General features: G+C 48.5%; 1 protein-coding gene and 1 long non-coding RNA gene across 3 annotated transcripts in view; both read left to right on the plus strand.

Annotated features, from left to right (window-relative positions):
- The window catches only part of Mrc2 (mannose receptor, C type 2), a 61,509-nt gene that overhangs the window by 13,416 nt on the left and 21,611 nt on the right, over positions 1 to 26,482 (plus strand). For both annotated transcript variants that reach the window (XM_087573757.1, NM_001024687.2), the window contains 5 exon segments: positions 21,745 to 22,146; positions 24,738 to 24,911; positions 25,079 to 25,243; positions 25,529 to 25,642; positions 26,119 to 26,262. In XM_087573757.1, coding sequence (XP_087429883.1) covers positions 21,745 to 22,146; positions 24,738 to 24,911; positions 25,079 to 25,243; positions 25,529 to 25,642; positions 26,119 to 26,262 — 999 coding nt within the window.
- LOC120095187 (uncharacterized) lies at positions 8,962 to 14,002 on the plus strand. Its single transcript, XR_015632167.1, has 2 exons — positions 8,962 to 9,282; positions 9,894 to 14,002. It is a non-coding gene; the product is annotated as an uncharacterized LOC120095187 (long non-coding RNA).

Below are 26,482 nucleotides of genomic sequence, written 5' to 3' on the forward strand. Positions count from 1 at the left end.
TTCTCCTATTTGCTGTCTACTTCAATGTTTTATGAGGTTGTTTTTGTTTGTTTGTGTTTGAGACAGGTTTCACTATGTAGCCCTGGCTGGCCCGGCAGTCTTTATGTAGACCGAGCTGGTCTTGAATTCACAGAAATCCACCTATGAGGGTCTCCTGGGTACTGGAATGAAAGTGTGGGCTCCCATGTCCAGCTTACATTCTTTTTTCCTGGAAAGCATCTGTTTCTTCACGTCTCCCCCTACACCTTGCCCATCCCCCACTTTAGGGACCAGGTTCTGACTATATAGCTCAAGTTGGCCCCAGGCTCACAATCCTCCTGCCTCTGTGTGTCTTTTTAAGTGTCTGAGATTGCAAGTCTGTGTCATTACACCCACTTTGGCCTCATTAATACCATTCGTAAGAAGCACTTGGGTCTCAAGTTTGGCTCCCTCTCTAGGCCTTCAGCGCAGAGCTTCAGGGCTGCAGTTAACAAACTTTGAACAAAATGGCAAAAAAAAAAAAAAAAAAAAAAATCTGTCCAAATCACATACATATTTCAGGAGTAATAAGGACATGGAGATCTGGAAATGCTGGGCAGGTGTTGCAGCCCTCTCGGAAGGCAGAGACAGCTAGACCCCAGAGCAAGATGGCTAGTTAGATTAGCTAAATCAGTGAGCTCTGAGTTCAAGGGAGAGGCTGTCCCTCAACATAGAAGGTAGAGAATGATCCGGAAAGACATCCACCTCTGGTCTACATATTCCCGTGCATGTATACATCACACACACACACACACACACACACACACACACACACGCACACCACACAGACGGAACAATTCTTACGTTGTTATTTCTATGGATTATCTTTGGGGAGGGGAGGGTGTGTGTGTCAAGGTGGCCACATGGAGATTGGAGGACAACTTTGTGGAGTTGGTTCTTCCCTTTTCACAAACCTCAAAAGACCACCAGGGAGCCGGTTCCAATGCCATCACTCTAGGGGCTTTATTCAGGCTCCAGCTCCGGCCACGCCACACGCCATCGTCACTGACACAGCAGGACAGGAGGGGGAAGCCCTGAGTCCAGTCTCAAGCTTTTAAAGAGTCAAGCAAACCAGCGAGGGGGTTTCCAGCGATTGGGGGAGGGGCTATTACAGTATTTGTTGCCCTTTAAAAGGATTGGCTGGTGCTGGAAGCCAAACCATAGACTTTCATAAGTAAATATCTTTAGGTACAACAGTGACTTCTGCTTTCCTCCTGATTGGTGGTTGCTAGGGAGTGACCTGGAAACCAGTGCTAGGTCCAGGCCTGGTGGTTAACTCAGCCTTAGATCGGGTGTTCTAAGATAGATCCTGAACCCAAGATGGAGTTGGTCTGGTCTCTCAGTATCCTTTCAGTCTTCAGAAGCTTTCAAGGAACAAAAGAGATAGCTCGGCAGGTAAGCTTGCAGAGGACCTGGGTTCAGTTCTCACACCCACATGGTGGCTAACTGCCATCCATAACTCCAGTTTCAGGGGATCTGATGCTTTCTTCTGACCGTTTCAGACACCAGGAACACACGTGCTATGCTGTCATAATTACAGGAAAACCACTGAAATACATGTGAGCTGCCTGGTGAGGTGCTGGGACTTGAACTCAAGACCTCTGCAAGGGGAATGTGGCTCTCAACCTCTTAACTGCGTCTCTGCCCTCCATTTCACAAACATTTCAACAATCCTTTTAATCTTCTGATTGTCAACATCTGCATCTCCTTAATGTTCTGTGAGGAAGGGTAGCAGTTCTCTGATCCCAGCACCAGACACAGAACAGTCTTTAACAGCACGTGAGTGAGGGACAGCAAAGCTACTTCAGTCGGGACAGCTTCTCCACACACGTCTATTTCAAAAACCTGTTTTTTACATTTATTTGTGTATTTACGCGGCTTCAAATTCGGGTCACAAGGCTCTCACAGCAGGCACTTATGCCCACCGAGCCACCCCTTCCACTCACCAACGCCATTATTTTTAAGTTAATATCCCAGGCCATGGTGCACGCCTTTGATTCCAACACTTAGGAGGCAAAGGCAGGTAGGTCTCTTCTGAGTGTGAAGTTAGCCTGGTCTACAGAGCAAGTTCCTGGTCAGCCAGGGTTACACAGAGAAACCCTATCTTAGAAAAGAAAAAGGAGGAAACAAAGAGGAAAAGAAATCAAGGTTAGGAGAACGGTGAAGCTGTGAGGGCAGTGTTTTCTTATAAATGCTATGGGGAGCAAAATTAGGAAAAGGCATCGAAGAACATTGGGGAAGAGAAATATTTGAACGGCTGGGTGTGATGGCACACACCGTTAATCCTAGCTCTCAGGAACAGAGGCAGGTGGGTGGGTCTCTGAGTTCAAGCCCAACCTGGCTCTATGTAGTGAATTCCAAGACAGCCAGGGCTCTGTATAGTGAGACTCCGTCTAGAGTGGCGGTGGTGGGTGGGGTAGTGTGGGAGGGCGGGGTGGGGGGGATATGAGTGAATTTGAGGAAGATACTCGGTCTTTTGTGGGTGAAGGCTGATATGTTTATTATAGATTTAGATGATGTCACGTTGGTGGTAGGGGTTCCACGTGTGACGTTTTGTGGCTAACTAAAAGTCATAAAGTGAGCTCTGTGGCAAAAGCAGTGGTATTCCTTTGAAGGCCGTAAGAGTCCCCTCAAGACTCCCCTGCCTCAGTTTATTTAGTTAAGAAACATTATAACAATATTTTGTTGCAGTGTTTGTGCCAGACAGGGAAACTTTATACTTTTATTCCTTTCTGCTAATCGTCCTTGTATAGGTCTGTCCTTTATCTTTAAACAATTTTTATTACATTGATTAATTGTGTATACGTGTGTGCGTGTGTGCGCGCACGCCATAACACCCATGTGACCAGAGGATAATTTGTGGGAATCAGTTCTCCCCCGCCTTATGTGCTTATGTGCTTCTCTTGGATTGAATTCAGGCCTCGCAGCAAGTACTTCTATCTGCTAAGGCCTCTCACTGACCCGAGGTCTGTTTTGTTTTTTAAATTTTTTTATTATTTAATTCTCTCCCCCGCTCGCCTGTGTGTGTGTGTGTGTGTGTGTGTGTGTGTGTGTGTGTGTGTGTGTGTGTTCAAGGGTAAGTGTACACTGAGGCCAGAATCCCCAGGAGGTGAAGTTGTAGACAATTATGAATCTCCTGTTGGGAATTGAACTCAGGTCTTCTGGGAGAGCAGTTAAGTGCTCTTTTAACTTTTTTTTTTTTTTTTTTTTTTTGGTTCTTTTTTTTTTCGGAGCTGGGGACCGAACCCAGGGCCTTGCACTTCCTAGGCAAGCGCTCTACCACTGAGCTAAATCCCCAACCCATCAGTTAAGTGCTCTTGACTGCTGAGCTGTCTCTGCAGTGCCTAAGAGCCGTTTTTAAAGGGTTTATAAGACAGGATTCGGGACCTGTACACACAGAACACAGGGCTGTGTTCTGCACTAAAGAGACACACTGAGTATGGTGAATCTCTGGTACTGTTTACTGGGGAGACAATGGAAGTCCCCGGAGATCTGTCAGTATCCCTGTAGATCTCCCCAGTCACCTGTGAAGAGAGATCGGCTATGATGGTTTATGCCTATAAACCCAGAGCTTAGAAGGCCAGCCTGGTCCGTATAGTGAGTTCCAGGTCAGCCTGGGCTACAGAATGAGACCCAGTCTCAAGGCAGAAAGAAAGAAAAGAGGAACAAACAAACCAAAGAGGTGGGGTTTGCATCTCACTGTTCAGTTCACAGAGAAGAAAAAAAAAAAAAAGAGTGCACCTCCAATCATTAGGTTGTAAATGCCCCAAAAAGCTGGGCTCGAGGCTAGAACTGCCTCATACCGCCAGCAAATCCCTTTAAGAGTCCCTTGCTTAGTCTACCCATCCCTACATCTGCCCTGCCCAGGGGTGTGGGCGGCGTCTCACCGCCTTCCACAAACTCCCTTCCAGCTGTGTGTCCTATGATTTCATTTTCCCCTAGGTTGGCCTTCAGCGTTCGCTCTGCAGAGCTGGGATGTGGCAGAGAGGAAAAGCATTCCACGGTCCCTGCCCCTTCTAGAAGCCTCCTTTCTCTCTTACTCCCTCCTCCTTTCCAGAGAGACCTGAGGGAGCATCCAGAAGTTCAAAGAGCCTGAAGGACAGTTTCTAGGGCCCCAGAGTGCCTGGGAATGCAGAGCCTGCATCTGGACCGTGGGTTTATTTTTCTTTTAATTCTTCTGAAGAGTAAACATTTTAATCTGTGGCCTCTTTCCCCTTATCCCAATTGCATCTGCGAAGCCTGTTTCCCAGGCTCCATGTAGTAGAAACAGAAACGGATTCTTGCCTGGATATCAAGGCGCTGTAAGGGCTCCCCTTAGTGTTGCTCTGGTCCAAGACATCGCCGTCCCTCATTCGCCTTAGCACAGTAGGACAGGAGTTAGTACCCTACCCAAATCAAGGCAGCTGGCTCAGGGTCCGAGGATGTAAGCAGCGATTTGAATTTGGGTAGTCCAAATTCTAGAGTGTAGACTGGCCCTCTCCTGTGTTGCATTCTGGAAAAAGTGGGGAAAGGTCTCCTAGCCTTAGAAACTAGCAACTAGTAAACATGGGCGCTGCTTTTTTTTTTTTTTTTTTTCCTGGAACTCACTCTGTACACCAGGCTGTCCTCAAACTCACAGAAATCCACCTGCCTCTGCTTCCTGAGCACTGAGATTAAAGGTGTGCACCACCACTGCCCAGTAAGAACAGGAATAGTTTTAAGAAAGTTTTGTTTGTTCGTTTGTCTGCTTGCTTGTTTTTTAAGATAGGGTCTTGCTAGATAGCCCAGGCTGCCCCATAAACTTACACCCATTCTCTACCCCAGCCTTTCTAGTGCTAGGGCACCGGGTGTGTACCGCTCCATCCTGCTCTTAAGATTCTTAAAATTGACAAGGAAGAAGATCCTAAACTCCCAGGACTTAGGGCCAGACTGTGCTTTTAAAACCAAGCAAACCGTCCTTGAAGTTGGATCAGGAACCTGACAGCAAGTAGAATGAAAGGCTCCTTACAGGACGTGTCATGTTTTCTTAGTCATAGTGTGCAGACTTGGAGACACGACTCAGGAAAGGAATGTGATACATCACAGAGAGCGGGCACAGAGCACTGACCTCCTCCACCCCACCTCTGTCTCCCTCGACTTCTCTCCCTCCATAAGACAGGGAAATATAGATCTGAAACAAGCACGGGTTTTGATGGTTCGTTTTGGGGGCACACAGTCTCCCCATGTGCACAGGAATTCAGGTGTCTACGGAGACCCAAGGACTTTCGATCCTCTGGAGAGGATTTCCAGATGGTTGCGAGCCTCCTGGCTGCTGGGAACCGAACTTGGGTCCTTTGCAAGAGCAGTGGGCGCTCTTAACCACTGTGCCATTTCTCCTGCCCTCGTGACTTTTGTTTTGCTTTTTTAATCTAAAACGTAAAGACTTATTCTTCTTTTACGTGGCTGTCTCTTAAATAACACCCAAAATCAAGGGTAGAATCTCTCAGCAGCCAGCTCAGAGGCCATCATTGGCTAATTGGCCCCTTTGGAGGCCTTCATCTCAGGAATACTGGGATCTCAGGCGTAGACCAGTATAAGTGGGCTGTGGTGGCTGTTAATAGACAGAGACCAGGACACTAAAGAGTGCTTCAGTATAGAAATACATAGCATATGGTTTATCTCAGGGAGAGGAGGGAGGGGAGGAGGGAGGGAAGGAAGAAGAAGAGAAGGAAGAGGAGAGAAATGGGGAGAAGGGGAGAGAGAGAGATGAGAGAGACAGAGAAGCTAGTGACCCCGAATACCCTGAGAAGTGCAGCTTCTCTCAGCTCCTGATTCCTGGCAGGCACCGTGCCAGCTCACTATGGCCAGCCCTCAGAGAGAAGCTGGACATTCACGAATTCATGAGAAATCTCCCAAATGTTAAATATTAGTTCACATTTCTGTCTACATGAAGTGAAGGCTGAACGTAGCTTGCCTGCGAGCCATCAGTTTAAAATACCTCGAGAGCTGTCTGAAGCTCAACTGAAGCCAGTCTTCCTGGTTTCCACCCTAAGCACACTGGACATGGTAGTGCACACCTGTCGCCTAGCACTTAGAAAGCTGGGGCAGGAGGATTGCTAGGACTTCGACGTTAGCCAGGGCTACATGGCAAGACCCTGTCTCAAACAAAAGTAGTCATTAAATATATCAGCTTCATCATTCATCAAATGGAGATGATAATTTTACCTAGCTCTCAGGGTTGCTACGGGAATTTACAAGGAAGTGTTGCAATCAAGGATTCGGAATTCGGCAACTGTATGAAAAACCTTCACCTGTCACACTATGCCTCATTCCACAGTTGCTGGCTGACCCTCCTTTTACTGGGATGATCCTGGTTTCAATTTGTGGCACTGGTATAATTAGTAGTAATTCTCAATTTCATTCTCATTACTGAACACACATTTTATGGGGACCACGCATGATGGGTGCTTGCTGCACAATTGTAAGGACCCAAGTTCAAATCCCCAGTGCTCACATTTGAAAAAAACTAATCCAGGTGTGACTGTATCCAGTACCTGTAACCCTATCGCCCCTGGGACTGGGCAGTGTGTGTGAGGATAGCTGGTCACCAGCCTGGCTCCAGGTTCAGTGGGACACCTCTCAGCCTTCCACACCAAGTGTACCCACACATGCATGACATACAACAGATACACATATATCACACACACTCACACATATATCACACAACACCAGTTAAATGGCTATACCCTCGTGTTTTTACACAGTTAGACCAGTTGGAGCTCTAACTGTGTAACTGTACACGGTAGCTGTGAGAGCAGTAACAACTCCCAGACCCATTAAAAAAAGGCCAAGATTCAGGCTGGGTAATATTGGTAAAGATGAGCACCTTTGATGGCAGCACTTGGGAGGCAGAGGCAGGCAGATCTCTGAGTTTAAAGCCAGCCAGGTCTATGTAGTGAGTTCTGGAACAGCCAGTACTACACAGAGAAACCCTGCCTTAGAAACCAAACAGACCAAGATTCAGAGCTGGAGAGATGGCTTAGCAGCTCAGAGCAGCTTCTCTCAGAGGACTAGAGTTTGACTCTCAGCACCCTCGCATGCATGCACTTAGAAACTTTTTCAAAAAACAAAAATTTTGGGGGCCGGAGAGATGACTCAGTGGTTAAGAGCACTGACTGCTCTTCCAGAGGTCCTGAGTTCAGTTCCCAGCAACCACATGGTGGCTCACAACCATGTGTGATGGGATCCAGTGCCCTCTTTTGGTGTGCCTGAAGACAGGGATGGTGTATATGTATATATACCTAAGATAAAATAAATAAATCTTTTTTAAAAAACAAACAAAAGCAAACAAAAAATTTAAAGGGTAAGAGTCCAGTGTTTGGATTGGACCTGGACAATCATTTAACCTTGCCGTGTGCTACTGCATTTGCTAAAGGGTGATGATGCTGAAATGAACCCTAAGCTCCCAATTCACATCCAACTGTCATTCAACAGACGCTTCTGTGCAAGGACTCTGAGAGGCCAGGGAGCTCAAGCCCTCATGGGCAAGCCAGCCAGTGGAGGTCTGTGCAGGCAGCTGAGAAGTTCTGCCGTTGAGTTCAAGTGGTGACACTTGAAATACCTCTTATCCAGAAACTGAATGGAATGTTAATACCTCGAACCCTAAATCTCTCAGTGACACGTCATCATGTTTCAGTACAACTAGATATTTCTTCGGTCTCTCCTTTTTAAAAATTTCTAAAATTCTCCTTTTTTTTTTTTTTTTTAAAAATGCTATTGGTGTGAGTGTGTGTGTGCCTGTGTGCTTGTATGTTCACGTTCATGTGAGTATCTACAGAGGCCAGCAGAGTGTGTCAGCCCTCCTAGAGTTAGAGTTACTGGGGGCCGTGACCCATCTAACATAGGTGTGGGGAACGGAACCCAGGTCCTCTGCAAAAGAGCAGGACTTGCTGCGGTTTTTCGTTTTTGTTTTTTGGTCTTTTGAGACAGAATTTCTCTGTGTAGCCCTGGCTGTCCTGGAACTTGTTCTGTAGACCAGGCTGGACTCAAACTCACAGATGTCTGCCTGCTTCTACCTCCCAAGTGCTAGGATTAAATGCCTGTATCACCACTGCCTGGCAGCAAATTGCTCTTCACCACTGAGCCATCTCTCCAGACAGCTAAGATGTATATTTAGAATTCCATGGACACCTGGAAACCACAGGATGGCCCACAAGAGACCTTTATTTCAGTTGGTGCCATGGTAAGCAGGAGAAGGCTTCTCATCTTTCTAATTTTTTTTTCATAGAACAAGCCTTGATTTTTATTACTGAAAAAAGTTTCATATTAATTTTATTTTCTGACTCTATGCGTGTGCTTCAACACTTCTACAATGATTTTTTTCCACTCCTCAATAACGGGTCCTATTACCAGGGCTTTGAGTCAGCCTAGTTTTTTAAGAGTCTGTATTATAGGAAAGCTTACCACGGTATATCAAGTGAGTGCCTTTAAACACCGTCCCTGTAAGACCAAAAATAATATTTCTAGTGTTTCAGTCCTTGCTGCCTCCCCCGCCCCAAAGTCAAAATTAATTTTGAAAGAATGCTGCTTTCCTCAAATTTGTGTGGATGTCTCCAAATACGTCCACTCAGCCATTCATCCCCCAGCAGTTACGTGGGTGTCTAACCTGGCGTGGAGTCTGGGACCCAGATAGACTCCTATAAGCGATGTTCTGAAATAATATGCTCATAGTTCCCTCCCACACATTGATGGCTCCCAGGAGCCTTGGGGACCTGCCTTAATAAAGTACTGGCTGTTGTTGGGGGCAGATCCTAGCAAGGTTGCCGAGGGCACTGCTTTGGTGTGGATGGGTTCCACCCACGCGTGTCCGGGTCTGGATTCCAAGTTTGGCCTGGGGCAATGGGGTTGGACTGTGCTGGCCTAGAAAACCATTTCCTGCCGTCACAGTATCCGTGGTTGTGCAAGTGCCCTCGTCGGGAAGGAAGTGGCTGTTGGTCTGTTTATTTTGGCTGCCAGCTCGCAGACAGCCTCTGGGGAGAGGACGGAGTGAGCTGGGCACAGATCTCAGGGCACCCCGGACAGGGACCTGAGCCAGGCCTTCTCGGGTGCGGTGAGCTCTTGAGATGCTTGGGGATGGAGGTCCTAGAGGAAGCAGCTGACCTGGAGGGTAGCAAAGGCAGTTTCTAGGGTCCCTCTGCTGGTGTGGACTCTAGGTGGCTCTGGTCTTCGTCATGGAAGATGGAGTCTAGGAAGGGACAGGCTGAAAAGCATCGTGATGCTTGGCTGTGAGAAGACAAAAGCCGTCAGGTGGGCGGAATGAGCGCCGGCCTTTCCCCCCATTTTGTTGGTGTTTGCCTTTTAAAGTTTTTCTTTTTAATAAAATCGTGTGTGTGTGTGTGTGTGTGTGTGTGTGTGTGTGTGCGCGCGCGCGCGCGCGCGCGCGCAGTTACCCTAGGAGACCAGAAGAGAGTATCAGATCCCTGGAGATGGAATTACAGGCTGAGCTGCCTTGCATGGCCACTGGCAAGTGAATTCTGGTCCTGTGGAAGAGCACCGAGTGCTCTTAACCATGGATGCAGCCTTTGTATGCTTGCAGTATGTTTTAGAACAGGGTCTTACTCTGTGGCCCAGGCTGGCCTCTAAATACCTCAAGCCTCCTTAGTGCTGAGATTGCAGACATCTGCCACGATGCCTGGCTAAGATCCAGTAGTCCCAACAGCAAGGGAGAAAGCCAGGGCGGTGAAGGTTCCCAGAAAACCCCCGGATCCAAGTCCCACTGAGACCCTTCCCGGGGCCAGGACTTGCAGATACACCAGAAGCTGGAAAGCACACAGATCCAGGCTTCCCACAGCCTCTAGCAAGGTCTCTTATGTTTAATGGGGAGACGAGAATCTCACCCCTGCACTTATTCCTGTCAGGCATCGAATAACACGCTTGTCAACCCTCGGGTTAAACAAGAAGGAAGGGCATGTCCAGAAAAGGTTGAGAGGAAGCCATCCCACAGCAATGGGAGCAAGAGATGGTACAGCAAGGGGAGAGCGCTTGCACTGTTGGTAAAGGTTTTGGGCATAAGCACTTGAAGCAGAGGGCGGCAGGCAGTTTGGACAGGCAGGAACTGACTGCTGCTGAACAAGAGGAAGGGGAGAGAGGGAAACCCACCCTCAGGGTTTTGGTAGGGTACAGTGGGGTAGGACTGTGTGACTCCATAGGAAGGATGACTCCACCCCCCCAGCCCAGGGTCAATGTGTCTACAAGTTTATGGACACAGTCTAGCAGAGAGACTGTTGGGTGAATTGCTGGATCCCCAGGGTTGGCCCCCTTAGCAAAGTGGAGCTGGCAGCTTCTGCTGACTCAGGGACATTTTCAGGCTCGACCTTAAGACCAATTGAAAACAGCTGCTTCTCCTGGCTGGCAGCCCTGTGGCCAGGCTCTGGCTCTCCTTGGAATGACCCCCTCATCTCTCCCTCTATGTGACCTGGGGAGGGGACTGATTGGAGCGGTGCTGAAGGGCCGAAGGCCACCCTGTAATGCCTTCTTTAGATCAGATCTCCCTTCTGCCCCCTAAAGTCACCAGCTCTCCACGAGCTAAGCCAGATGGTAGCTGGGCCCCTCGTTTTCACATTCCAGTGTCTGGCCTTTGCTCCTGCGGTTCCCCAGCTGGAAACACCCTCCTGTCCTCGCCTCTGCTCCAGCCTTCGGTTTCGTCGCACATGCCTTTTGCTCCACAGTGATTTCCTGAGTCTGCTGCATACCAGGCATGGTGCTGGAATTAGCTTCTCAACCGCTTCCTTCAGCAACGGTGTCTTCAGCTTGTCGTGGAGAGCAACGGATTAGGCAAGGGCTCCGACCTCTGGTCCCGCTTACTCTGGAGGAATCTGGTAAGCTGCGGGGAGGCCGTAAGGAAGTTTCTGTGGAGAAACAAAACCTGCCTTTCCACCAGCAGAGGGAAGGTGACTTCGAGAGGACAGGCATCTCTTCAATGAGGAGCACATTGCTTTAAAACCCACTCTGTGCGTGGGAATAAATCTCCATGGTGATGGCCCGGACATCTGAGGTGCGAAAGTTTGGACCACCGCTTTGCCAGTGCCAGAGAGATTCCTGCAATGCTATGGTGACCTGGAAAGCCCCTTTCTGTCCAACACCCTCCTTCCAGCCATGCAGCCTAAATTCAGGCTGACTGGTTTGCACGTGTGGATGTGCGGCTTGTGACTCCTGCCTGGATTGCTTTAGGAAGTTCAACTCTTCGACTTCTCTGTAAACAGCCTGAGGGCAGAGGCCCTGTCATCTCATTCATTTTCATCTCCCTGCAGTACCTAGGAAAGTGCTTCCTACAGGGTTGTCATCGGCATGGGGAGAGAGGCAGGTGGGGGTGGGGCAGCTAGAAGGGTGGTCTGGAGAATGCAAGCAGGTCCAGCCTCCTCCAAAAGGATCCTCATGCCACCACCGCAGACCCAAGGAGCAGGTCCAGCAAAGGCAGAGGGATCTTGGCGCGCACCGGCTTCCTGGAGAGTAAGGGAAACGCTGCGGTGGGCTCTGGTCCCAAGGATTCCTGTGACTACCAGGAAAACAGAATCGTAAAAGGGATGGACGAGCTCAGCACAAACTGGGGGGTGCGACTCATGGCACAGCATTTGCTCAGTGTAAAGCCCCGGGTTTAAGCCCCCAACACAGCAAAAAGGAAAAAAAGAGGGACATGATCCTGGGTGATTCATGGCATGGAGGGCAGAGTCTGGGAGAGCCACGGGAGCCCAGAGGTGGAGACTGGATGCCCAGAGTCACTGGGAGGTGCCTCTCCTTCCAGTATTCAGCTATTTCTCCTTCAGGATAGGAAACTTGGCTGTTGGCAGCCTCCATCTAGAAATCTCTGCAGAAAGAAAATTCTTTATTCTAAGAGCAGGCTCTGATGGATCGGCCTGGTTTGAGCTGTGTGTCAGTCACATGAGAGTGGCCAAGGGGTCAAAAGTGAGCCTTGTGTCCACCCACATAGCCATAGCTTATTATTTATATAGAAAGAGGGGGGCGGAGGAAAGGGAGGGAGAAGAAACGGGAAGTTTGCCGGGCAAACGCAGGCAGCTCACCAAGGCCGAGGACTGCCACCATCCCTATGGCCGCAGTTCAGCACACTGTGTGGAGAACCAGGATTTGCCACTGGGCCCTCAAGGCCTGGTTCCAGGCCTGGCATCTGTGAAATTCCTTCCTCCTCCCTGTCCCTGTTTTTGTTTTTAAACCAGGTCTCTCGTGTGGCTTAGGCTGTCCTCCAACTTGCTACGTAGTTGAAGAAGACCTCCTCCTGCCTTCAGCTCCCGAGGGCTGGGGAAAATAAGTATATGCGTCTGTGTGGATGATATGCCTGTGTGTTTCAAATATATGAACACTGGGTGCTGGGTGCACACACAGTTGAACACAGGGTCATGTGTTTGCTGAGCCATTTACAGTACAGTTGCAGCCCTGATCCTGAAATTCCTCGCTAACATCTGTTAAACAGATTCATTACCTAACACCCAGCCCATGCCCAGGCCGCAGGTCACCGTGGAGCTTCCGTTACTTCGTCCATAAATACATAAGGAGCTGCAACTGGACAGTTAGCACTCTCCCAGGCGTGAGATGGTTACCAGCAAAAACACAAGCGGTCACTTTGTCCTGGGCAGGGAAATCTGAGATCCTAGTAAGAGCAGGAGACTGAAGCCTGGGGAGTGGGACGGGCATTTGCACACTCTGCACCAGCATCCTGAGCTCCCACGAGTGTGGGTGTGCTTGTGTGTGATTGAAGCTGGAGGGGCCCTCTGGGAACATTGGGCCTCTGCACCTGGAGTCCCCTCCTGCCTGCTCCGTAGAAGCTCGATGAGGACACAGATCCAAGAACTAGGAGCTGTTCTCAGCAAGTCTACATGCCCTTCCCTCCCTGAACGGCAGTTTCTGCTCTACCAAGGCTCTGTCCGTGCTCCCTCTCCGAGAGCCCTTGACTTGACCGAATCTCAGAGAGCCACCTCTGGGAGCTCTCTCCACCTTTCTCTTTGCTTTCTAGCTCTCCTCGGGCCTTTGTTCCTCATCCAGGACCTGTTTTCAGCCACTAACACAGTAGCTCGTGACCTGCATTCCTGCGGTCTGCCTCCAGATTTGCTGTGAGCTGGCTTTCTGACCCCCGAGAAGGCAACAGGTCTCTCTCATACACACAGCCAGACACTTGGAGTTTCGGGGCTCAGTTGTTCAAGGTTATTGTCTTTCTCTGACTGGATTACAAATCCCAAGAGAGCAAAGGCAGTGGTGGCTGCTGGGAATTTCCCTGGGGTCCATCTTGCCTGAATGTTCTGTGTACTGTGGCAAGTGCCCCAAGGGGTTAGGTGGATGTGAACCCAGGACTAGGGTGGTTACAGGAGGCCTACAACCCTGTCTCATGGGATAGGAGGGAACCCAGGTCTTGAAAGGCACTGTGGTTGGGCATCCCAGCCCCTTCTCTGGGTTTCAGTTGTCTCTTCTATCAAGGACTTGGACAGCTGCCTTTGCCAATCAATATGGACTTCTTTTGGTCCTTCCATTGGGCATTTATTGTCACAACTTAAGTCTGACTGGGATTGGTCTGGTCATCTGATTGGAGATGAGAGAAAGATACTCTCCCACTGGGAGCCCACACCAGCCAGAAGTTTTGAGACTTATTACCCAGTCCTATCTCTGAAAGAAAGAGAAAACAGGAATAAGAGCAAGCAATGCTTTCCAGTCCCAGCTACAGTTACTTTTATTTGTTGCTGCTGTGTTCCCTGGAGTGGGATTTTAGAGAAGAAAAGAGCTAACCTGGGGGTTATGGTGATGGCTCAGTGGGTAAGGGCATTTTCTGTATAAGCATGAGGCCCTGAGTTCAAATCTCCTATGTCCATGTATTAAAAAAAAAAAAAAGTCAGGTGTGCATGTGTATAACCCCAGCACTATGTGGGGCAGGAGGATTCCTGGGGCTTGTTGGTTCCCAGCCTAGCCGGTTCAGTGACTTTGTCTCAAGAGCAGAGACCAATAAAGTAGCATATTGGCCTCCAAACGTGCATATGGACTCCATGAACCCACATACATATCATGGGCATGCATCATAGCACATGCACACATAGGTCACTCACACAAAGGGAAGATTGGGTAGATCTGGAACAAATCCTGGGCCCGGTTACATTTCACCGCTCCAGAAACAGAGGGTGATTCGAAGGTGTGTTCCTCACAAAATATCACAATTAGGGTGCTTATAAACAAGAGGAATTTACTTGGTCCTGGACTTGGAGGCTAAGAAGCCAAAGATCAAGGAGTCAAGGGTTTCAGAGTTTGATGAAGTTAATTCCTCCCACACCATTACCTCATAGATTGGAAGGACGGGGAGACTCACGTAGCTCAGGTTGGCTCTGAACACCACTGTGTGGCCAAAGATGACCTTGAACTGACCCCACCAGACCTGGTTTGGTTTACGTGGTGCTGAGGATTGAACCCAGGACCTTGTGGGGATAGGCAAGTTCTCTACCAACAGAACCACACACCCAGCCCTGACCCTTGGGAGTCTTTTATAATTAATGTTATAATTCTATCTAATAGCTTCAGCACTTTCCAGAGGTCTACACCTTAACACCATCACCTCCAGGGTTAAGGTTTCAAAATAGGGTTTGGAGAGGGATGTACGTACTCAGACTGTAGGAGAAAGGAAGGCTTGGATTAAGGGCGGAGAACCCAGTATAGGAAGTTTAGCTGTGGCAGCCATCTGGCTGGTACTTTGGGATGCTCTCATGCATCTTGACAGAGAGGACCCTCTCCCCCCTCACACAAAGAGATGCACCTTCTGTGCTGTCAGGATAGAGGAACAGGGCACTACCACACCTCCCACCATGGTATTTTGACAGGATATTTTGTGGTGCTATGCATTAGAAAAACCAATCTAGCAGTTTGGATGGGGAACAGAACGGCAGGCCGATTGGTTGTACTAGATATGAGATTTATTCATGTGTGCACATACATGTTACCCAGCATCTCCTGAGCACTGCTATGTGTCAGGGCCATACGAGCCAGGCGCACAGTGATTCGAGAAGCCACAGAAAACAAAGACAAGAAATCGACAGAGCACATGGGATAATAAATCCTGGTTCTAGAAATGGCAGGCTAGCTCGTTTAAGTCTAACTGTGACCAATGCTTAGTGACCGAGAATAAAATACAATATATGATGGTCTGAAGGCATTGGAGAACAACTAAAACCAGACAGATGTAGAGAGGGGAAATATGCGAAAGGCAAAAGAAGGGTGGGTAAGATAGGATGGCTTAGTTGACAAAGATGCCTGCCACTAAGCCTGGTGATCTGGGTTCAATTCCCAGGATTCAACAGTGGAAGGAGAGAACTGAGTCACTGCATGTCGTGCATACACACACACACACACACACACACACACACACACACACACACACACCAATACAGTATGAGTGTGAATTTTAAAGTGTAATTAAAAATTGAATAAAAAAATTTCTTTAGGGTTGGGGATTTAGCTCAGTGGTAGAGCGCTTGCCTAGGAAGCGCAAGGCCCTGGGTTCGGTCCCCAGCTCCGAAAAAAAAAAGAAAAAAAAAAGGAGAGAAAATTAGGTGAGTGTCGTGTAGAGCAACCCTGAGCAAACTGCCCAGTTTGAGGGACTGATCGGGGCTGCAGAAATGGGAGATACAAGTTTTGTGTTCCTAAAAAGGCTAAAAGTCAACAAGGAAAATTCTAGAAAGGAAGCCATCATAGAATTTCTTTCGACAGACCTCCTCAAAGCCTCAGTAGTCGATAAGTTATGCATATGCAGGGAAAGGCTCCAGGTCCCCAAGTCTAGCCAGAAGCAACAGCTGGAAGGAGAAGTTTAGGTTATTTCCTGAACAGAGTTCAAAACTAATACAAGTTCCACAAGTTAGAGGGGCCTGGTCATCATCTGCAGTTTTCTCCTAAAATCCCAGTATGGCTTCACCTCAAGATTGAGTCCAAGGATAAGGGGTACACCCTAAGACTCAAGGCATGACAAAGCCTGAAACCCAGATACCCCAGGATCCAGCACTGTGAATGTAGCTGCCTACCAAAACAGAACTCGACATTCTTTACAGGGAGATCCAAAAACATCATATTCCCTGTGGCACACCATCGACAAGGCCCAAAGTCCAATAGAGCACTCATGATATCTGACATGTAATAAAACTTAGTAGACACAGGAGCTGGAGAGATGGCTCAGCTGTGAGAGTATCTGCCGCTCTTGCAGCGGACCCAGGTTTGGTTCCCAGCACCCACGTGGCCGCTCACAACCATGTGTAACTTTAGCTCTAGGGGAGCCTTCGCCCTCTTCTGGCCTCCTCAGGTACTGCATGCATGTGATGTTCATACACTCGGGTGCACGTGCACACACATTAAATAAATAAATCTAAAACCAAATTAGTGGATATTATCCACAGTGTCTGGTAGGTAATAAAAATTGCCAACCAGCATAGGAATCAAGCTTACAAACAACTCAGATGGAGGGGAAATTAAGAGTCACGAGAAAAATTATAGTCAACAGAGGATTGCTATGGTTTATTGGGAAATCAGAGAGGGTCGCTGAAGATATTAAAAAAAAAAATTTCTGTCATCAGAAATGTGAATTTTGTCAGGTGAATGAGATAGTGCAAAGACATCGAGACCGGAAACGAAATGGGGCAAGGATATCAGCGCGGTTTGAGTGAAGAGAAGTGTGGTCTGAACTCAGGCAGGCAATGTGGCTTCTGTGTTAGAAAAGTCATCACTCAGATATTTACGTGCTTTTAAACACAGGGATCATTTTAGTTAGGGCTTTTATTGCTGAGATGAAACACCATGAACAAGGAAACATGGGGAGCAAAGGTTTATTTGGCGTAGGGGTTCGCATCAGCGTTCACTGAAGGAAGTCAGGACAGGAACTCACGCAGGGCAGGAAACAGCAGGCAGGAGCTGGCGCAGAGGCCATGGAGGAGTGCTGCTTACTGGCCTGCTCGTCATGCTCAGCCTGCCATGGAATCTAGGACCACACAGCACTGGGCCCTCCCCCATCAATCTCTCACTAAGATAATGGCCTACGCACTTGCCTACGGTGATCTTATGGAGGCATTCTCTCAGTTGAGGTTCCCTCCTCTCAGACAACTTTAACTTGCGTCAAGTTGACATAAAACTATCCACCGTGGTAGGGCTTAACTGGCCCACAGTAAGGAGCTTGAATCTTATTTGAAAAACGGTGGGTGCATTGTTTCCGAAGGAATTTAAGGAAGCTGTTGCTTCTTTTTTTTTTTTTTCTCTTTACTGCTGTAAGGTTAGCTTTTCAGTGTGTGTGTGTGTGTGTCTGTGTGTGTGTGTGTGTGTGTGTGTGTGTGTGTGTGTGTTTACATGGCAACTGAACCATCTACCTCGCTTCTGACTTTTTCTGTATGTCCAGTGCAGGGAAGTTAACCCAGGACCTTGCAGGCGTGAGGCTCTTCCCCAGCCTTTCACTTCAATATTTAAAAGCGAATTATATTTCACACATTTAGCTTTCTCTGGATATATTTAGTTCTATGCTGCGTTATTAATATTTTCTTTTTCTTTTCTTTTCTTTTTTTTGGAGCTGGGGACCGAACCCAGGGTCTTGCGCTTCCTAGGCAAGCGCTCTACTACTGAGCTAAATCCCCAACCCCATATTTTCTTATAATACATTTGTCAATATTCATGGGAGCTCTCTTTATATTGGGAAATTAACCCTTTGCCTCTAATAAGTTACATTTTTTTTTCTTTTCTTTTTTTCGGAGCTGGGGACCGAACCCAGGGTCTTGCGCCTCCTAGGCAAGCGCTCTACCACTGAGCCAAATCCCCAACCCCAAGTCTTTTTTTTTTTCTTTTTCTTTTTTCTTTTTTTCAGAGCTGGGGACCGAACCCAGGGCCTTGCACTTGCTAGGCAAGTGCTCTACCACTGAGCTAAATCCCCAACCCCTACATGTTATTTTATAACATGATTTCTCTTTTTGTTTTTTTTTTTGAGATAGGGTCTTCTGTAGCCCAGGCTGGCCCTAAGCTTACTATGGGTGGCCAAAACCGACCTCCTGTCCTTTTGCCCTCACATCACAAGTGCCTGTGTCACAGGCCTGTTTCACCATGTTGGCTTATCATTTGAGTTTGACTTTTGCTTTTGACATTTATCTTTTTTTTATTGGATATTTTATGTATTTACATTTCAAATGTTATCCCCTTTCCTGGTCCCCCTCTCTCCCATTACCCTTCCCCTTGCTTCTATGAGGATGTTCCCACTCCCACCCACCCACTCCCACCTCACCACCCTGGCATTCCCCTACACTGGGGCATTGAGCCTTCACAGGACCAAGCTACATATGCAGCTGAAGCCATCCATCTCTCCATGTGTGCTCTTTGGTTGGTGGTTTAGCCCTGGGAGTTCTGATGGGATCTGGTTGGTTGATATTGTTGTTCTTTTTATGGGGTTACAAGCCCCTTCAGTTCCTTCAGTCCTTTCTCTAACTCCTCTGTTGGGGTCCCCATGCTCAGTTCAGTGGTTGGCTATGAACATCCTCTGTATTTGTCAGGCTCTGGCAGAGCCTCTCAGGAGACAGCTCTATCAGGCTCCTGTCAACATGCACTTCCTGGTATCAGCAATAGTGACTGGGTTTGGTGGCTGCATATGGGCTGGATCCCCAGGTGGGGCTGTCTCTGGATAGCCTTTCCTTCAGTCTCTGCTCCTCTCTTTGTGCTTGCATTTCCTTTATACAGGAGCAATTCTGGGTTAAAATTTTGAGAAGGGTGGGTGGCCCCATCCTCCAACCAGGGGCCTTGCCTAACCTTTGGATATGGTCTGTACAGGTTCTCCCTCCCATTCCTTGGGTGTTTCAGCTAATCTCATCCCTGTTGGGTCCTGGGAGCCTCTTGCTTTCCTGGTATCTGGGACTTGCTGGTGGCTAACCCCAGTTCCCCATCCCCCATTGCTACATAGCTCTATTCAAATTCCTGACCCTCTGTACATCATCCCCATCTCCTCTCATACAGGTATCCTGCCCCCACTTCCCCTCCCCCTCCTCTCTTCCTCACAAGTCCCTCCCATCCTCTACCTGCGCCATTTATCTTGCTATGAAAAATTCATAATCCATGGAAGCCATCCCTTTTCCTTTTGGTCCTCAGTTCTCCAATAATATTTTAAAGATTTTTTGGAATATGTTTATACCTTTAAGAGGTCATTCTGGCTGCCCATGGTGGTTGCATTCTAAGGGTTGAAAAGACCAGCACAAGAATAGAAAGAATGTGGAGTTTGAACTGAAGAGACTGGGTCCCCATTGCAGCTCCATCTTCCAATCGCCTTGGGACTGTGCTCCGCCCTCTAACTCATAAACAGTGTGTGCCAGTCCCAGTCCCAAACACTTTGCCTGTGACTCAGTTAGTCTGCCTTAATTTCTGCAGTAGTTTTACGATGGAGAATGCTGTCAGAAAGAGGTTAGGCTCTTGCCCAAGTTACCCATGCACTTAACAAGTTATCCTGGGATACTAGTGTCTTCCTGTCATAGTTTCTGCTGCTGCTATAAAATGCCATGACAAACCCTGGACTCTGACCTCATAGGTAGCAATGAATATCCTAGTAAGAGCACCAGTGGAAGGGGAAGTCCTTGGTCCTGCCAAGACTGAACCCCCAGTGAACGTGATTGTTGGGGGGAGGGCGGTAATGGGGGGAGGATGGGGAGGGGAACATCCATATAGAAGGGGAGGGGGTTGGGTTAGGGGGATGTTGGCCCTGAAACCAGGAAGGGAATAACAATCGAAATGTAAATAAGAAATACTCAGGAAAGTTCTGGTCACAGTTCTAGGCTATAACCAATTGTTGCAGGGAAGTCAGGGTAGCAGGAACTTGAAGCAACTTGTCACATTATTAATGCCTGTGTATACCAAGCTCAGTTTCTCCACTCTTATGCCCTTCTGGATTCCTTGCCTAGGGAATGGCGCCATCCACATTGCATGGGTCTTCCCATTTAAATTAATGGAATTAAGATAATTCCCTAAAGACACTCACATAGGCCAGCCTGATCTAGATGGCCCTTCACTTGTGGATACAAAAATTCTCTTCAGGCTGGAATGTGCAGTAAGTGTGTGTTGTGTGCATAAGTGGCAGTGATGAAGACAAGAGGACGGCAGTGAAATGTGGGTGTTAGAGAGACCCAGGTTTGTTTACTGTCGGGGGAACACTGTGAGTCATGTTGTGTCTCTAAGCTACAATCTATCCTGCCTTTTGTTTTCTTCCTTCTTTCTTGCCTCCCTTGAGATACCACTCACATATTATAACATTTATCCACTTATAATGTGGTTAATTGGGTTTTAGAATGTTCCCATGATAATTTAATTCTAAAGCATTTCCACTATTCCTCCTACCCAAGAAATACCTAAAAAAAAGTTTTAAAGCAACCATTCTCTATTCCTATCCCCAGACTGCCACCAACCCATGTTAAGTTTTATGTTTTCAGCGGAAACTGCTGTGGGGGTGGGTTGGAGTACGTGTGTGTGTGTGTGTGTGTGTGTGTGTGTGTGTGTGTGTGTGTGAAACAAATAGGAAACTAAACCAAACCAGGCACTCAAGAGTTATGGGGAGTGTGAGCGTTTCAGTAAGGAAGAGGAGAAGTTCAGATCTAGAAGGATGAACTCTATAAGGCTGAGTCTATAATGCAGATGCCTCCACCCAGCCCTGAAAGGTCTTCCGGGAAGGTGCAATCATTCTCCTTCATTTTGGAGACAGTCCAAGAACCCCTGTGGATGCCTGAAACCATAGTTAATGCCAGGCCTGAAACACAATGTGTTTTTCCTACAAATACACGCCTGCAATAAAGTTTAATTAATAAATTGGGCATAGTAAGAAATTAATGGTGGGAACATAGGGCAACTATAAAAATACTTTAATGACAGCTATTTAAAATTCAAGGATTAGCCAGGCGGTGGTGGTGGTGCACTGTAATCCCAGCACTCAGGAGGCAGAGGCAGGCAGATCTCTGTTAGTTTGAGGCCAGCAACTACAGAGCAAGTTCCAGGACAACCAGGGCTACACAGAGAAACTCTGTGTAAAAGAAAACAAAAATCCTTAGGGATTATTTATTTCTAGAAATTTTCCATTTAATATCTTTGGACAGCAGTGGTTAGTAGATAACTGACACTGAAGAAAATGAAGCCACAGATAAAGGCACATGTATGTGTGTGAAGCACATGTGTGTGTATGAAGCACATGTATGTGTATGAAGCACATGTATGTGTATGAAGCACATGTGTGTATGAAGCACATGTGTGTGTATGAAGCGCATGTATGTGTATGAAGCACATGTGTGTGTGAAGCACATGTGTGTGTATGAAGTGCATGTATGTGTATGAAGCACATGTGTGTGTGAAGCACATGTGTGTGTGAAGCACATGTATGTGTATGAAGCACATGTATGTGTATGAAGCACATGTGTGTGTGAAGCTCATATATGCGTATGAAGCACATGTGTGTGTGAAGCACATGTATGCATGTGAAACACTGGATGTGCTGTGTAGAGTTGGGTTTGATTTTACAGTGGAGCAGAGGCCTGGGTCCTGCTTCCAGGTGGACATGGGGCTAAACAGGGATGGGCTATGTCACATCTGGGTACAGGGACAAGAGCAGTGCCCTTCACCCTACCTTGAACCATGACAGAGAGCGATTTAACACACGAGACAAGGGCTGCACCATGGTCACTGCAGGCCTTAGCAGTCATCAAGGCCAAGGTATGATCATTTCTGTGCTATGTTTCCTTTCAGAACCCGATGTCTTCCTCATCTTCAGCCAGGGGATGCAGGGCTGCCTGGAGGCCCAGGGTGTGCAGGTCCGAGTCATCCCAGTCTGCAATGCCAGTCTCCCTGCCCAGCGCTGGAAGTGGGTCTCCCGGAACCGACTCTTCAACCTGGGGGCCATGCAGTGCCTGGGTACCGGCTGGCCTGCCACCAACACCACAGTTTCCCTGGGCATGTATGAATGTGACCGAGAGGCCTTGAGTCTTCGCTGGCAGTGTCGTACACTAGGGGACCAGTTGTCTCTGCTTCTGGGGGCCCGTGCAAACAATGCATCGAAGCCTGGTACCCTGGAGCGCGGCGACCAGACCCGCAGTGGCCATTGGAACATCTATGGCAGTGAAGAAGACCTATGTGCTCGACCCTACTACGGTGAGGGCTATTGCAGACAGGAGGTGCCAAAGGGACAGGTTTAGGGTAACGAGGCCTTTGACTTCTGTGGGCTCTTGCCAGTCACTGTTTAATAGGAAGAAGTTCTAAATAATTAGGAAAATTAAATTCAAAGGGTTTAACTTTAAAAAAAAAAAGATTAGTGGCTGGGAAGATGGCTCAGTCAGTAAAGTGCTTGTTAGCCAAGGATGAGGAGCCAGGTCAAATCCCAGAGTCTGCATAGAAAGATATATGCATGGCAGCATACTTATAAACCCAGCACTGGGAAGGCAGAGACCGGAGGATCCCTGGTTGAAGCCTGAGGTTAATGAGAGAACCCAAGTGTGCTCCCACCACTCAGGAGGCAGGGGCAGGGGCAGGGGCAGGGGCAGGGGCAGGGGCAGGGGCAGGGGCAGGGGCAGGGGCAGGGGCAGGGGCAGGGGCAGGGGCAGGTAGATCTATGAATTCGAGGCTAGCCTGGTTTCAGGAGCAAGTTTCAGGAGTTGCACAGAGAAACCCTGTCTTGAATAATAAACAAACACACACACAAAAAACAGAAAAAGACCCACCATACACAGATAACTCAGACTAAAAAACAAACAAACAAACAAAAAAAAACAAACAAAAAGAAAACCAACAACAACAACCAGAAGCGAACATTACAAATAAAATTATAATCCCATAAAATGGAGGATAGCTGGTTTCTTTTTTTTTTTTTTTTTTGGTTTTTTTCGGAGCTGGGGACCGAACCCAGGGCCTTGCGCTTCCTAGGCAAGCGCTCTACCACTGAGCTAAATCCCCAACCTGGATAGCTGGTTTCTTAGGAGATGCCACCTTTTCCTTTCTTTCTCCTCTGAAATGTAAATCATCATCGGGAGAAAGAAACATTGCAAAAGTCTTGAGACTGGAGACATTCAAACGGGCATAGAGGTCGGCGCTGACATCTTGTTTCAACCCTCACATACATGCATGTGAATACATACCTGAATACATGCAAACACGCTCGTATGGGTGTGCACACAAATAAAATAAAAACCTGGGGCTAGCAAGGTGGCTCAGTGGATAAAGCAGCCTGGTGCCTGGGCCCTACATGGTAGAAATAGAAAACTCCTGAAAGTTGCCCTGTCATACACACACACACACACACACACACACACACACACACACAAACACGCACACTCACATGCACACACACATACTCATAGGGACATACCACAGAGACTAACACACTTACTCACACATACATACCACATAGACTCACAGATTCACACACCAAATAAACGAATAAATAAGTAAATGCAATAAAAAATTAAAGATTAAAAGGCAAAAATCAAGAAAATTTCAAAACTAGCTTGCACCATCCCATAAAGTGGCAGAGAACATGAAGGACAAGGATTGTCCCTGTGCCCAGGGAAAGTGGCATTGTGACAGGAAATGGAGTGACTGTGGAGGCTAATCTGATTATTCTGAGGGAAAGGCTAACACTGTAAAGAGGATTGTGCTGAGCCTTGGGTGTGTTGAGCCCAGTTAAGGGCCTTAGAGAGCGGTGACTAATAAGACATGGCAGGTTTTGTGGCTCAGACTTCAGTGGGGAAGGAGCACTAAGGCCAGCCTTGACTTACACCACGGATTGGAGGCCAACCTGGGCTATGTCTCAAAGACAGGGAGTAGAGGAAGGGGGGGCTGCAAGTAGTTTGAACTGAGAGATGATAGAAGCTAAGAGAGCCACTCCTAAGCTGCAGTCATTAGGAAGACGATAGAAACAGGTCATCAGAGCTGGCAAGATGGCTCCACTTGTGAGGGCAACTTGTGGGACAAACCTGACCTCCTGGGGGACCCACATAGCGGAAGGAGAGACCCAGCTCCCAAAAGTTGCCCTCTGACCTTTATATATTATGTCTCCCCTCCCCATTTAAAAGATGCAATCATTTTTTTTAAATCCTGATAGTATATTAAAATAATTCAAAGAATTTAAGATTACTACTGCTCATAAAAAGGGATGACTTGGGGTTGGGGATTTAGCTCAGTGGTAGAGCACAAGGCCCTGGGTTCGGTCCTCAGCTCCAAGAAAAAAAAAAGACAAAATAACAAAAAGGGATGACTTACCTCCCACTCACTCTCCACAGAGATCTGTAGCAGTGCCTCATAGGTTTTGCAGGTGGCTAATGGGGATCTTAGTCACTCAAGAGCTTGTGACCGGATCCGTCATTGGAATTCTTCCCTGGAAAGACACCTGTGTTCCAAGATAGACCGTTTAGGGACGGGTAGCCTGGAGCCTTGGTTGTACGGCTAGCTGGCTCAGCTCCCGTGGCATTGAAAAGGCATTGGAGGGGTTGCAAAGCCCCTCCTAGTGGGGGTGTGCAGTGGGCCTGTCCCACACCCCTCAGCTGTCTAAATAGCAAGAGTTGGTTCTCTCTTTAAAGCCATTATCTGGTTCTGTTGCCTCCCATCCCCCACCCAGGCCCCGACTCCCCAGACCCCTGCTTTCTCCCATATTCTCACTCTCTTGGATTGTGGGAGGTTTTCCCTGAGGGGTGAGGTGGGACAGAGCTGTGGGGCTCCAGGCATCAAGGCACGGCTCTCTTCCCCTCCAGAGGTCTACACCATCCAGGGAAACTCCCACGGGAAGCCGTGTACTATCCCCTTCAAATACGACAACCAGTGGTTCCACGGCTGCACCAGCACGGGCCGGGAAGATGGGCACCTGTGGTGTGCCACCACCCAGGACTACGGCAAAGACGAGCGCTGGGGCTTCTGCCCCATCAAGAGTGAGAAGCAGACGGGCTGGGAGAGCCCTGGAGGGAGGCCGGAGATGAGGAGCTGGGGTGGGAGATGGAGGGAACTCAGAGCGGGCAGAAGAACTTTCGCGAACCGATAGTGTCGCTTGTGGGAGTTGTGGGGGGATCTATCTATGGTCCGTCTGTGGTGGTGGCAGGTAACGACTGTGAGACATTCTGGGACAAAGACCAGCTGACTGACAGCTGTTACCAGTTTAACTTCCAATCCACACTGTCCTGGAGGGAGGCCTGGGCCAGCTGCGAGCAGCAGGGTGCAGACCTGTTGAGCATCACGGAGATCCACGAGCAGACCTACATCAATGGTGAGGTGAAAGGCAGCCTCCTGTAGCTGAGGTCTGACCCATGCCGATGGTGGTGTGGTGGCGGGGGTGGGGTGGGGGTGGTGGGGTGAGGGGTTGTGAGGAGTTGGAGGCGGGGACTCTAGCTAGTCTGAGATCAGCCCCTCCTCCCACCACAAGACAGGACGTCCCACCTCCATCCCCTCAACCCCCCACCCCCCACCACACCATTCCTTCTTGGGAGGAGCCATGGGGAGAGAGTGGTAGTGGGCAGAGATTCCCTTTCTCAGTAAGCACTCTTTCTGACAGGACTCCTCACGGGCTACAGCTCCACGCTGTGGATTGGCCTTAATGACTTGGACACCAGTGGAGGCTGGCAGTGGTCTGACAACTCGCCCCTCAAGTACCTCAACTGGGAGAGTGGTGAGGCATGGGGACCCTATGGACACTTGGCTTCTTTCTACCCTACTCTAGAGGTGGGAAGTCTAGGCTTTAGCCCTCCTGTAATGGCCCCGTAGCCTGTGGCGGGCCTTGGTATGAAATAGGAATTGCCTGTGTCCTCTCAGGTAGATGTGTCTTGGTCCAGGGCTTGTGAGTGGACCTGGTTTTAGTCTCTATTCACAGCTTTTACATACACAGCTGCACCCATGTACCAAGGCCAGGGAGATAGGGGATAAACTCTACGTTGCTGACTAGGGGGTTCAGGGTGGCATGAGCCCAGGCTATAAAGCAGGGTGACCCAGTGGTGCAATGTACAAAGTTGAATGGAGGCCGGGCTTCTCAGGCTAATGCCAACGTTGCAGGGAGTGGAGGGAGAGAAGAGGCCCAGAAGGGGGCCTGGGAGGGACATAATTTGAGCTTCCCTCTCCTGGGGTGCTGGCACCCTACCTGCCCCACAGATCAGCCGGACAACCCAGGTGAGGAGAACTGTGGAGTGATCCGGACCGAGTCCTCAGGTGGCTGGCAGAACCATGACTGCAGCATCGCCCTGCCCTATGTCTGCAAGAAAAAACCCAACGCCACAGCCGAGCCCATCCAGCCAGGTGAGCCGGGTCACAAAGGGCTAAGGACCTCAGGGTCACAGTCCAGTTCAGCCTTTCTGGTCCTACAGACCCAAAGCGACTCTGATTTTCTCTACTAATTATTCAGCTAGTCTGGAAAAAATCGGAATGTGACATTCATCATTGGGTGAACATGCGCTGGGAACCGTGTAAAAGGCAGCCGATATTCACCAGCCCTATAGAGACTACAGTCGGATGGGGG

The sequence above is a fragment of the Rattus norvegicus genome, chromosome 10, assembly GCF_021556685.1.
Source record: "Rattus norvegicus strain SHRSP/BbbUtx chromosome 10, alternate assembly SHRSP_T2T, whole genome shotgun sequence".
NCBI lineage: Eukaryota > Metazoa > Chordata > Mammalia > Rodentia > Muridae > Rattus > Rattus norvegicus.